This window comes from Megalops cyprinoides, chromosome 1 (assembly GCF_013368585.1).
Source record: "Megalops cyprinoides isolate fMegCyp1 chromosome 1, fMegCyp1.pri, whole genome shotgun sequence".
In the NCBI taxonomy this organism is placed as follows: domain Eukaryota; kingdom Metazoa; phylum Chordata; class Actinopteri; order Elopiformes; family Megalopidae; genus Megalops; species Megalops cyprinoides.
In genome coordinates, this window is record NC_050583.1 from 25,508,269 (window position 1) to 25,522,497 (window position 14,229).

Consider the following 14,229-nt stretch of genomic DNA (forward strand, 5'->3'; position numbering starts at 1 on the left):
AGATCAAAGGTCAAAATGACCCCAGCAAAACAAAAGTACACTTCAGTGTTGTTCAGTCACTTGATGACAACTTTCACTTTTGGTGCTTTTAACATTAACACAGGGTGTTTCTATCATTTAAACAATATAAGAATGCCTCAGTCTTTAGTCTGGGATAGTAACTTCATGATACTGACCCAATGACAGTTTCTTCAGTAACTATTGACCAGTATTGACACTTCATTGTAACAATCTCTGCTCAAATAGGATCTAGCCCATCCATGATTTGTAATATGTATAATAATATAAGGTTCAACCATGTGACTGGAAAAAAAACAACCCTAAACAGTTCACACTACATATTATGGGATCTGTGAACAACATGTACAAATATATTTAATACAAGGTTGACGGTATGGAATGACATCTGCTTGCTACAGTGAACACAAAAGCAACCGCTTGCAGGAAGTGACATGGCAGCTACGCTGGCTCTTGAGCCTCAACTCAATGACTGTTCAAACGGACTTTGGATCAACAGCAGAGCTTGAATGGTTTACCATTTCTCCAACGTGTCACTGCCAGAGTCTCGATCAATCAGCCCCTCAGCTTCTTTGCCTGTTCCTGTTCCTGTTTTGTGTGCGCTGACTGGAGATTTCGGAGATTTCCTCTGAGTAACAGTACAATCACAGGAACCCAAGGACCCGCAGTGCCCTGCTCCCCCCTCCCTCACTTAACTCTATGCAGGCTCAGCTCTGCTTTCTGCATTACTGTCTCTGATTTACCATTAAATACATTCAGGAAATGATGAGTATTCCAGTCCTTCCATGAACCCACACCATATTTGAAGAAACATTTCAACTGTACACTGCTAAACTAAAACGACTGTCAGAGGAGAAACTCTTTTTATTCTTGCCTCCATCAGTTATTTCTTTTTATGATTCACAATTTTTATTGGTCAATAGACAAGTACAAAAGGTAACAAGGTAAAACTATTTACAACAGGGAAAGTAAGCTCATGAAATCATATGTTAGTAAATAGTTCATGTACAAGCATCACACAGATTTCTTCAATTTCTGAGACAATTGTTCTAGTACAATATTCCAGGAAGTAATGGTATGGGATTTTGCCTTATTAATGCTGGCTGTAGAGCGTTTTAGTAACACAATGTTTTTAAAATCAAAAAGCCAACTGGAGTTCATGGGTAGTTGGGAGTCAAACCAGTGTTTCAAGATAGCTGTTAGTACTGCATATAAGGTCTGCCATTGACTAACTTTAAGATCTAGAGAGTGATCATCATTTAACAAAGACAGGTTTTTTTTAAGATAATTTAGTATTGATAATCTTAGATATTATCTTTGATACATAATTCCAGAACACTAATATTGGAGGGCATTCCCAGAATGTGTGAATGTATGTACCTATTTGTCCGGAACTACTGTGTACAAAGGGGGCTTAAAATCCTTCCCATTTTGCATAACAGGTATGGTGTAGTATAGGCTCTGTGTATTAACTCTATCAGTTATTTCTAAACAAGGTGGTTGTGCGGGTAACTTTCACATGTAGCAAAATGTTATAACTCGTTTGCACACTTCTCCTTTTGGTTCCATTTAGAATATTTAGTTATCCTACTCTGTAAGTGCATTTACTTCAACAAGCCTGAAATCAATTACAGAGACAAATCTGAAAGTATGATTCAGAATGTAAATGAAGAGCATTTTACCCATTTCTGCTCTATACTGTCGAGCCAGAAGCAAGCCTCTGGTTTCATTTCCCTTTCTGCTTCTTAAACGCCCAAAGCAAACTCAAACCAAGCAGAGATTCCTCCTGTTTCCCATTTAAAAGAGGACCACTGTCTGTACAACTAATGAGTGAAAAAGAAAGGAGAAGCTTGTTGCTTTTTGATTTTTTTATGCTGTTGGAGTAGTGTGGCCATCTGATTCCTGAAAGCTGCTGACCACAGAGAACATGTAATCACATGCCCACGATGTATACTTAAAATGTATATCTTAGTCTACACAGCCAGACCATTACTGGTGATATTTTATTCAGCCACTCCCTCAAAGATAGCACATAAGGAGAGTGAATTGAACTTTCCCCCCATTGTTTTGCAAAGTTTTTAAAGCATTTCATATTCTTGCATTGGAATGCCCTTTAGAGGAAGGCATTTTAACTACTGATGAAATGGGCGCTGTGGTCATATTTACAGGGCTTAAAGCAACACATTTTTCTGAGCCTGAATTTTTTTTTTTTGGGGGGGGGGGGGGGGTTAACAAAATGGGACGCACGTACATTTAGCGTTACCACAACAGCTTTAATTCAAAACTGTAATACAAACAAAAAAATATAAATACATTAATACATTTTTTATTACCGTGCTCAAATTAAAAGTGCTTCCTTTTTTTCTTAAATGCTATTAAAAATAAAAAGTGCAAATTCAATAAAAGTTGGTCGAGTAGCAAGATGCTTTGTTGCAACTCTGTCCTCATCATGCCCTCATCAAGTCATCATTATAAAATCGGACCAATACATTGAAAATTCTCTCCATGTTGCGGTTTGTGGACTCGTCAATGTTCTGTCAAAACATCCGTTTTGACAGCTTGTGTGCCAAACACTGCCTAATGCACTGACTCTCAATCCTGCTCCTAGGGGCCCCCTGCTCCGCACGTTTTCCATCTTTCCCTGCTCTACCTACCTGACTGGACTTATCAGTGGCACTTTTGATTAGCTGAGCACACCTGATTTAATCAAGAGCAAGAGCACTAATTTCAATCAGGTGTGTTTGGAGCAAGGATAGATAGAAGATATGCAGGATAGGGGGGCTCCAGGAGTAGGACTGAGAAACACTGGCCTAACACTGGTGATGTTTTGCACAGGTCAACTAGCGCTGGCGCTATCCTGAAAGACAGGTCATGTTCCGCTATAAATGATTGCAGACGCGGTCTTGGATGGATGAAGCGGCAGCAGCTACAGTGGCCACAGCTCCCAGCAATGTTGACGTATAACGAAGAGCCCGAACAGCTGCTTTGTGTGAGGGATCTGTATCATGCCGAGACAATACCTTTTACCGCTTGTCCCATACTGTATTTTTTCGAACACACGGTGCAAAGCAGCTCCCGGCCGGGCCCATTTAATTTGTGACAACATATGCCGAACGTTTGTCCGTCGTTACCGCTTTCATCTAACCAAGCCTATCCCCATTTATTTTTCACCCCCGGTTCTATTATGCTTGTGTCTGCGCCAACCTTCCAACTTTCCATGCTCCATCTATTTGAATGCATGCTAGCCTATTGTACAGTAATCAACTGATACAGTCCCCGCAAATACTTCCTGGTACCACCTCACAGAAAGTTGAAACTAGTTACCGATTGAATAAGAACAGTGCTCTCGTGTCAGTACGTCACCTAAACAGGCTACCATTGGTTAAAACTCATCCAAAAAAACACCACATCAGTGAATGTTTTTAATAAAATTGCATTCCGGTCTGGTAATATCAGAGCCCGTATACGCTAGTAATAATTTATTTAATTTATTTAAAATAATTTATTTAATAATTTATCTAAATTGATCTAAAATCTCTGCACGCCGGATTTCCGGCATGGAGATCTTTAACCCATGTACTTAACAAAAGAACAACAAGGAAACACTATAAACTCTGATGCAAGAGAATGGTCAATCATTAAAAAAGGACACAGTCTATAGAGTAACTATATTGAGGTAGAAGCAGCTGACTTTGTTATATATAGGCCTATCAATCATAACCACTGGAAAGGCATTTTCCTCAGACAGAAGTATACAGCAAGTTACATGATAAATATCTGCCATAAAAGAGTGGTCCAAGGTGGATACTTCCACAAGCAGGCACAAACTGTGGAAACTGAATATCTGCATTTTATTTGCTATGCATGTCATCTGCACCAACAGGCAATCCTTGCAGGAACTTACAAAATACAACTGTATTCCTTCACAGCCAAGTGTCTTCTAAACTGCCCCAGCGGCTGTGATGCCACTTTTTCCCTCCCACACAATTGCACAAATAAGAGCGGTTTCAGTCACTGGTGGATGCCTGCCGTACCATGGTAGGCATCCTTCAGTTACTATGCAGACCAACCCACAGAACCCTAAAAATTAGGGATGTACCGATTTATCGGCCATACATCAATATCGGCCGATGTTCGCCTTGTTGACTGCCATCAGCCTATGGGCAAATAAGATGACATTCACCGATGGCAGTGGCCGATATTTACCTATTGTGTTGCATCAATTTTCGGCTGGCTAAATGTTGTGTTGGTTGTTTGCGGTCTGACTCAGACAACAGCAGCCTACCCAGCTGCAGATTCGTGGGAAGATCCGACAGGTGGTAATATATTTAGCCTTAGCCACATGGCGGCCATTTTGTTCTTACATCACGCTCAGGGTGGGAGCAGGGTAACTCTTCAGTCAGCATCTATGGCAAAGTGGACCAGAAGTTTGACGTGTGTCTGTATCTACCTTTTGAAGAAATAAAACAAAAATGGCCACATGGGTCAGTAAAGATCCCTAAAATAATTCAAAGGAGATACAGTTGCTGGATTTAAACTTATATCCACTAATGAATGAATGACCTGGCGCACTTAACGCTAGCTAGCTATCTAACTAACATTAAGTTGCTAGCTAGCTAGCAAATGGTACTTAAGATCAGAAGTCAATACCTTGGCTTGCAGTACAAATGTTAAAATTAACTATTTGTTCATAAGAGACATGATGAAGCTGTATTGGTTTGATAGCTAGCAAAGTGCGTGAAAGCCAAATTAGCTAGCTAGCTAGCTACTTGCACATTCAGCTGAAAAGTACAAATACCACCTTACAAAGACAGCTAGCTACAATACAAACAACTAGCTAGTTACCATAACATTCTGCTGACAAATACAAATATCACCTTGCAAACAAACACATAGCTAGCTAGCTACAATCAAAACAACGTAGAAAACTAGATAGTTTGCTAGCTAATTTGGCTTTCACGCACTTTGCTCAGCTGTCATATTACTAAGAGCTAGCTGGCTATCAAGCTAATAAAGCCTCATCATGTCTCTTCTGACCAAAAAAAAAACATTGGTATCAGCATAGACTATCAGCCACATTGTTATTTTAAACATCAGTAAAATCACATGTACTGTGGCATTTGGACTGTAAGTTATCTCAAGCAAACTATGGTTTGGAATAGGTACAGGGTAGATCAAATCAAATATGGACTGCAGCTGACCGTCATTTTCTTCAATTAGAGCATTCCACACTTCCAGGGTATAAGGAACTGAGGGCTTTTACGATGAACCCATCAATAAAGAGAGCTTAAACCTTCAGCGCTATCCCTTGCTGATAGACAGTGTGCACGTAGTCATCTGGGAAATTTTCAAAAGAAACAAAAAAATTTGCTTTTAACTTCAACTTTTGACTGACTGTCAATCTGAAACATGGCAAAAAAGTCAAGTGAGTAAAGGGGCATTACTGCACACCTTAATGGGGAAAACATGGAAGTGAACATTTCACACTTATGAATGTAGAAAGTTTGAACTAAAAAAGTCAAACTGACAACTATATAATTCCATGTAATAGTCAGATTGCTCAAGATGCTTTTATTAACCCTAGTGGAGAAACCACATTAGGTATTACACCTGAATCTACCTATACTAAGCACTGAAAGTATAAAAAAATCCTAAACTCCTTTAGCATTGTAGAAATCATTTCACTCAAAGTCTAATTTTCATTTGTTCTACATCCATCAGCCCTTCCATGGCAACTTCTGACTCTTAACCTATGAATTATACACACTGCAACACCCAACCCTGATATCCGAACCATAGCATTCCCTGGCAGTTTTGTTACGTTTCAAAACACTGGTGACCTGTTTAAAGCAGGAGACTGCATCTGTTGTGGGCATAATGATTGTCAGTCTCTGGGCATTAGCAGAATTCTCCTTAGCTTTCTTGTTAGTCTGCCAAGGGAAGAGCTAACAAGGCAAAAGAATACATCCCAAAATAAACCACATATTGCTTATGATAAACCATTTAGTGCACATATGAAGCACAGAGTTAATTACAACAGAGTTGTCCATCTCAAAAAATCAAATCCAAAACAGGAGCAATGTGTAGGTTTTTGTTTGCTAACTGTAATTCACAGTTTGTTTCATTCAGAAAATGACAGTTTGGCAACTTTGTACTAGCTTCTTTTCTAACATATTCATTCATATAGTTACGATGGAAGCCTAATGTGTCTTCACATGAGCAGACTGCCAGCTACCTCAGCAGACAGAAGAGAATCAACACAGAACAGATGCTTGCTGATGCATTTGCCAATACTGCTAGTTATCAGTGGTGTCTCATATACCATCAATGCAAAAATGTATTATACAACTGTCCTTAAAAGCCAAGGCCCCTTGTACTGAGTAAACTAAGGTGTAAAACACTGTTGGATATTCAGGAGACAAAACTCAATCAAATCAAAAATATAGTGAAAGCCCTGCAGGCAGATACTCCAATGCCAAACACAAGCAGCAGCCACCCATGAGCAATATAATTAATTCAGACTACAACAGAGTGCACATAAATGCCAGTACTGCCATATCTGACAGCTTTAATGTGTACATGTATAGCAAATGTGACTGAGCTTTCTTTTTTATTTTCAAATGTGACTTAGTATGGCATAGATGTATAGCATGGCCTGCAAATTGTATGACACAAATTGGAGTGCAATTCCAAAGACTTAAATGTACTGAATTTTAGGCTGAACATTGCTCCATGCCTATTAAGTATTAGGGGGAACAGCGCAAGTATTGACAATTTGTCAAATATCCCATTGGCAAACTGAGTTTCATCGGCTTGTTATCAAATGCTTCTAACTCATCTGGGCTGATTCATGCTTCTTGAGACTGTCATAGCCAAAACAGTTGCACAAAAAAATATGCAACGGCAATCAAAACAACAGGTCACATGCCACAGCTGAGGGTTGTACTGCTCACCACACACCTCTCTAAATTTGTAACAATGCTGAGAGCAATGCAGTCAACCATAAGAGCACAGCATTTCATGAAAACTTGAGTGAAGTTGCGGGAGGTGTTTCCAGGCTGTGCTGACTCCTGCAAGTGCACAAATAAGCATGATGAGCCGAACAGACAGCACGTGATCACTGCTGGGCTCACTGATTTTCAGCGAGAGAAGGGCACTGGGCAGTGAATTAGGCAGGGAGCATGGAGTTCCACTCTGAGGAGCATGCTCTCTTTCATGAGAGCACTTGCTCAACCTCACAGCCTGTCATCTCTGGTTGACCAGGCAGAGGCTAGTTAGGATTTCCTACAAAACAGCAAAGAAGGGAAGAGTGGAGGAAATCGTAACTGCAGCTGTTGCCAAATGGCCTGAGTTATACAGTAACACAGACATTTTACTAAGATTCATACAGAAAATACACTTAATTACATAGAGTCACTAACAAAGTGGAAACTAAAGATAAAATAAGTGAAAAATTGATGATAAAATCAACAGCATTTGTAGCTAACATTACTGCTGCTATACAGTTTAGCTCTGGAATCAGTATTCACAGAAAAGGTTATTGTTAGCCACTCTGGACCAGCTCAACAACATAAGCTGTTCATAATGCTAGAATTTTTCATATGTAACCACAGTGCTGTATAGTGTCTGTATTGGCTGACATTTTCCTTCATCCATTTAAAACAGGAAAGCTCAAACTTTAAATTTGTCTGCCCTTACCTCCCTGATAATGTGATGCTATTCAAGGTTATTTCTCAGTAACAAGGTGTTATGTAGCACACTATTCTCCTTTTTCTGTGTATAGATCAGGGTCATAGCAAGAAGCTTTTTCTGACAGCTATCCATTTTTGTTTAGGATTATGTGTAAATCAAAAAATTGAGATACCTAGCGCACTGTTGATCAAGACCCATGCACTTTGTATCCTTTCTTTATTGCCTGTTTCTGAAGAATAACACTTCAGTTAAGGGTCCACTAAAATTTTAAACACAGCTAGCTGGATAATTTGCCAACAGGCATATTTCAAATTACCACAGTACAATACAACATGGAAAATACCAATATTGACTACCTAACATGTTTGTTTGCAGAACTGCTGCCTTGAGAATCCTAACTTTCGCAAATGTTTTGCAACGCTGCGAGAGAGGCCTCCAGTGTATGGGTATGTATGCTGACCAAATGCAGTGACTAGTGGCGCAGTAGGCGGTATTAGCGCATAGTCTGTTGAAGGCTTTAAGACTCTTTAGATCAGGCAGGGAGCTTCCACGTCCGCATCCACCTTAGGACCATGAACAAGCCCTTAGTAATGAAGTACTCCTTTACACGACACAGCACACATACGTGATGTTATATACGCTGCCATATACGCTATATATACCTGTGTTGATTTGCACCCTTACAACAAACCAACATAGTGTACATCGCACAGTAGTAACCAAATGCAATTAACTTCAAAGGTAACTGCAATCCAATCCACCAACTGTACCCGCTTATTTATTTTCTGTATGGAGGACAAAACCAAATGCATCCTCAGGATCTTTTCAATATTTTTCTGCATCAACTCTATGGTCTCCAACTACACCATTTTATCATTTTAATACTATACTTCACTGAGATGTCCTAAATTACCACCAACTTCTCTTCTGTTTGTTTTTCTGATCATTGTCAGCATGGTGTCAGTGGTCCATTTCCAGATAAAATTTAATAGCTATTAGTTGACATTTACATTTTACAGCTGAAAACTCTGAATAGTGAAACATCTTAATCAAGAGATGCTTTCTGTTTTGTGTTATTTCAATCAAATACTTTAAACATTAATGCATTTACAATAATACCACCTGAAAATGGAATTGAAAGGTTTGAACAGCATTATCACAAGGTCTTCGTGGAAAGGACATGCCAGGGCTGTGCAAGTGCTTGTTTATGGCTGGCTTGCTTATTTATTGATTGATTGATTGATTGATTGATTGATTGATTGATCTTCACTCTCTAGAACCAGACTTAACTTGCCAAGAACTGGTAGGCCTTTATTAAAACCTAAGGTTTGTGCCCCCTACACACACACACACACACACACACACACACACAAGTAAGACTGGAATGTACCATATTTTATGCCATATTTCCGTTCTGTCCTTTCACAAAAGCCAAAACTCATAAAAGAGTTATTTCCTTTGCAAAACAAAAAACAGCAACAAAGACATTAGGTCAAAAAAGTATGTTGCACATTTGAATGGAACTTATATTGGAGTTGCGAGGTGAGAGTGCAGTGATTTTACATCTTTGCAACACAGATCATACACTGAAGGTAGTACTCGTATTGTTCATGTGTAGCATTTGATTATTACACACTATGATTTCTATTTCAAGTTTTATTCTTATTTCATATAACAATGCAGCCCTTATAAATTCAAAGAAAGCCCCATGCACATCTCATGTAGGAGGGATCTAACTGGTGGCAGGGCAACGTTAGCAGTTCGGTGGCAAACTACGTTTTCCAAGTTAAGGGCATCTGTTTTTATCAAAACTGCTGCTCACAGTTATGTATAGCTCTGCGAAACCAAGCCATATCCTTTGTTAAATAATATAAATTACATGGAACTTGGCAGATTGCCATTGTAGTCTATCACATTTTGAAAAACAAAATGAGTTTTCAAATGCCCAGTCAGTTGTTTCCTCTACCCCGCAATCACCAGTACCGAGCTAGCAAGACAAGTTCCCACGGGCTATGCAAAACAGCTGTCAAATCAGTCCCCTCAGCAAATCTGCTAGGCAAATCGGTTATCCATACGGCTTCTTCGACCCATAACTTCACTTAACGAAAAACTAGGTAGCTGATGAGTTAGGTTCGAAAAAAATGTCGCAGCAAAAATGTAGCTAGCTAGCTGGCTAACTTGTTTATAGATGCCAGGGCTGATTGTTAGCCATCTAACGTTAGCTACCTTGTTGAATAGAAAGTAAGCCGAATGTACGCATTTTAACGCCGGCTGTGAAACTTGCTGGCTAGACATTTGTCTGGTTAGCTAACGAATGACCCATAGTAACTAGCGTTAGACACTTTCCTCCAAACTTTGCAAACGTGGTCTTATGGACCACACGATCAATTACTCAAGGTTGAGTTAATTTTTTTCGACGACAGGCAGGAGCCCAGCTGTGACCATTATTTGGCTGACCTAGCTGACGTTAGCCAAAAAAAATCAGGGCAGCACTCCCTAACCCCAAACATAGAAAGCAAAGTCATACAACATTTTATACTTGCCTGCCAACTGTTTGGTTGGCGAGTTGTTTCATCCGATTAAACTGCTTCTTCATTTTCAATTCCTATCCTGTGTCCTCCTCTTGTAGAAGTTTAAAAGAGCTTCTTGCGATATCCTTCATCAGACGAGAGTCCAATAGTTGATCATTGCAGCAAGCAAGCTGGCTAGCTAGCTGCAAGCGAGGTCGAACGTTTCCTACAGGTATAGCTAGTTAGCTAAATCAGCTACACGACAGAATGTTTTATTTATAACGTTAGTTAGCTCGCTAGCTTTGTCGTTATATTGCTATTCTCTCTGATGTGGTGAAACGACTCCGTACTTTCACTCTCACAAATGAATCAATTTGGTATGTTAGTGCACATCTATAACGTTAGTTAGCTGCCTAGTTAACTACTTTTCGACAAGCTAAGTTGCTGCTGCATTACAGCGAGGCAACTTCGCACTGTTCCGCAACACACCTTTTCTAGTAGAGAGCTGATAGCGGTTTAAAGGCAGGAAGTACACGTTGCATCTACTTCCCTGCACTACAAAGCGGGTGCCATAGTTTTATGAAACCGTCCTGTTTCTGAGACATAATGAATATTCAAGAGGATAAAAAGCAGGGCTGGAACTTTCATTGATCAATCTAAATTTAGACTGAAAACAATAGCACTGACACTTAAATGGCTTTTCTGTGTAGTTAGTCTATTGCATCTACCAGCTATTTTCATTCTGTTAAACGCTAGGAAGTTGGCTGGTTTTACCCATGACAATTTCAAATGTCAGGGCTTACAAACCGAGCGTCTGTGACACACTGATCCAACCTACATATCTGACTAATATCAACAACTATAAAGTGCCCTTATCTTTAGTAGCGTTGTATTTTAAAATGCTTAACAGAATGTTTACAATGATGAATGAAGAGATTGAGAGGTCCTCCCAAACTGTACGACTGAAAGATCCACTTTCAAATCCTTGTGATTGTCGATAACAGGGATTCACTACCAAAATTGTTTATGAACAAAACAGAAAGGTCGCACTTGCCAAATTAAATTCTCTTCATGTATCTCTAGATATGTAGGGGTTTAACAACACGAGGGTTTCACAATTCAATTAAGTAGCTTCTTAGGTATATGTTACTATATAATCTGGATCATCTGAAATATTACAACAGCAGGTAGTCAATAGCTGTTTAATATAAAAATAGTTGAATTGACTTCATGCTGAAACTGTCAAACCTGCCAACCTTGTTCATTAGCCTAAAGTGATGAATGAATGCTGTCTTCAGTGTGTTGGAACATGTATGTACTGTATGTCCGCACAATGTGTGGTATGGACATATATGGCATGACATAAAATATCATGCAAAATATATAGCACAAACTTCTGCCAAGTCAAGTAACCTACCTTAAGTAGCTAGCTGTTTGGATAGGATATTATGAATCTAAGTTTATTTGCTGTTATTGTGGATTATATTAATGGAACTGCATGCATCCAAGCAGCAGTATACAACCCTAAAGAAGTCGTGTGGTTTTGAATTTGCACCCTCAGATCAAAAAACACTGCTCTTTTCAGGCAAAGCATCAGTCAATAACACTATTATGTTTTGTAAAGGTAACGTGGTCAGGATTCTCATGGGTTCCCTACTACTAGTTATAACTACTGTCCTTGATTTTCTCATTCAGTCTGTATCAAATAGCAATCCCATGACATTTCATTACATGTGGGCCCTGTTTACTGTATCTTGTCTCTGGCCCACCCTAGTCCTGTGTTTATGCCATTCCAACACTCACGCTTGTGTTTATGCTCTTAAACTCCTCAGCTCCTGTTAATGAAATTCCAGTCTAAACTTTGTCTTTAGTCTTCTCCTTCTTGAGGGGCCTATATGTAAGCCCCCTTTCTTTTCCTCTACTCCAGAACATGCTCACCCTCCAAATGTGCCTCCCAGGGAAGGAGAACCATTTATAACCCTTTATAACCCTTCAGTATGCTTTCCCTAAATGAGCTTTTCATGATGCACCTCTACAAGCAACAGCCAAGGATCCCTGTCAATCCCTCAACAATGGTCCCCCACACAAGGATTCTGTTAATCACACCATTGTGGACTTTTGTTGTTGGTGGTAATGTTCATGGAAGCTTCAGGCTTGGCTGTTAGTTAATATTATTCCAAATAAAAAATCGATATGCAAGAAAAGAATACCATTTAATGATTAGGCTTTTTTCAGAGAATGAAGGACTTCATTAATGTTCAGACTGGTTCAATAAGAATAATAAGAATAAGAATAAGAAATACTTTATTAATCCTGAAGGAATGTCCCCAGATGTACAGGTAACTGTAGGGCAATGGGAATATTTAGCAGGTTACACTATACCAGGGACCATTGGTGAACAACATGGAACTCCTTCTCAGTAAACAAAACAAAATATACTAATTTACTAAAAAACAACAAGGAAGCTTTTTAATTACATTAATAGCAATATAGCAAGTAACACCATTACAACTTTAAACAGGATAACCAGTCGTCATTATTACAGTCTTCCTTACTATGTTGAATAATATGTATTTCTCCACACGCTTACAGCAATATCTACATTTTTTTACATTTTTTCACATAGTAGATGCCCTAATCTAGAGCTGTTTACAAAGCAATGGTACCAAGGTGCTTTTTGAAAAGGTACTTTTTATTGCTTGATATTGAGCAATATGATCGATCACTAAACAGACCTGGAAAAGTAAAATTAGTATAACTTTTTAATCCACCTATTTTATAATTATGTATATAGCACAGATTATGTGTGACTGTACACAATATAAAATACTATACTGGCAACCTTAAAAAATAAAAGCAACAATTAATTTATTCATTCACTCCATTCATATAATTCATAAAGCTCTAAATTACCATTGCATTGATGAAAGGGAGAAGGGGAAGGGGAGAAAACCTCAATATTGCCAGTTTTCAGTGAATGCCAAGGTCATGATGAAATCTGTACAATAGAAACACTGCACTGTTTCCCATTGTTTTTAACATGGATAATGATACTGTAGTGAAAACAGATTTTAAAGGAAAGAAATATCTGTGCCTCCAGTCATATGAATTAAATTCGTTAAGATTACATTAGTAAAATAATCAGCATTCTTAAGGCAACCAGTAAATCAGTCCTTAATAAGATTCAGTTAATCATCTCAAACAATAGGCTAATCAGAGGGTGATACCATGTCCACTGATGAGTTAGAATGAACTTTCATAACATCCCTTTATGAGTAAGAAACCTTTAATGCCACTCATAAACAATTTTCTTAAAGCATTGTTACACAAGGAGAACACAACACAACTCAAGAATCGATTGTGTAGTCACAAAAAACAATGGTTGAACACTATACCAGCATACAGGATATATTAAAGTAATAACTATAGAGGATTATCCTGTATTAGAAGACTATACGTTCTGTTCAGATTTACTATTCTATATGGCTAACTATCAGAATGTTGCACACCAAGAACCAAGAAACAGTTTTATTTCAGTTTGGATACTGCCAGTGGGGTATTTTGAGGAAGGAGCTGGGACTCCTGTCACAGGGGAGGGCTGTCAGCTTCAAGTACTTGCCTGTCATACAGTACTATCAGGCTTAATTCTGGTCTCTAATCACTTTGCAGCAGAGCCAGACATTATTGAGCTGTTATGTGATTATGAAAATTCATATGGATTCAATGAGAGGTCTGTTACAACTGAATATAAACTGATGCTCTTACATATCAGCTTTATGAGTTCTGAGCAGCTAAAGTATGTTAGCCTCTATAAGAATGTTTGATAAGCCACTGCAATGTAATCTGAGGAAATGCAATGCACGCATATCACCAGTAACTGTAGTATGCGCATTTACTATTTTGTCTGGTTTCCCCTTTAGAGAATTTCTCCACCAGGATCTCTGCAAAATTAGTCATGTCCAAGTATTTTTCATGAGCCATTCCACACGTATGGCAAAGTCTTCACAAA

General features: G+C 38.8%; 1 protein-coding gene across 6 annotated transcripts in view; it reads right to left on the bottom strand.

Moving 5' to 3' along the window:
* The window catches only part of arhgap17a (Rho GTPase activating protein 17a), a 48,525-nt gene extending 37,747 nt beyond the window's left edge, over positions 1–10,778 (bottom strand). For 4 of the 6 annotated variants that reach the window (XR_005004828.1, XR_005004827.1, XM_036524198.1 and 1 more), the window contains exon 1: positions 10,254–10,778. Coding sequence is in view for 4 of the 6 variants with exons in the window: in XM_036524198.1 (XP_036380091.1) it covers positions 10,254–10,306 (53 nt within the window). In the remaining 2 variants the exon portion in view is untranslated. The remainder of the gene's footprint in view (positions 1–10,253) is intronic. The other 2 variants (XM_036524188.1, XM_036524222.1) reach the window with 2 other exon arrangements.
* Between the last annotated feature and the right edge of the window lie 3,451 nt (positions 10,779–14,229).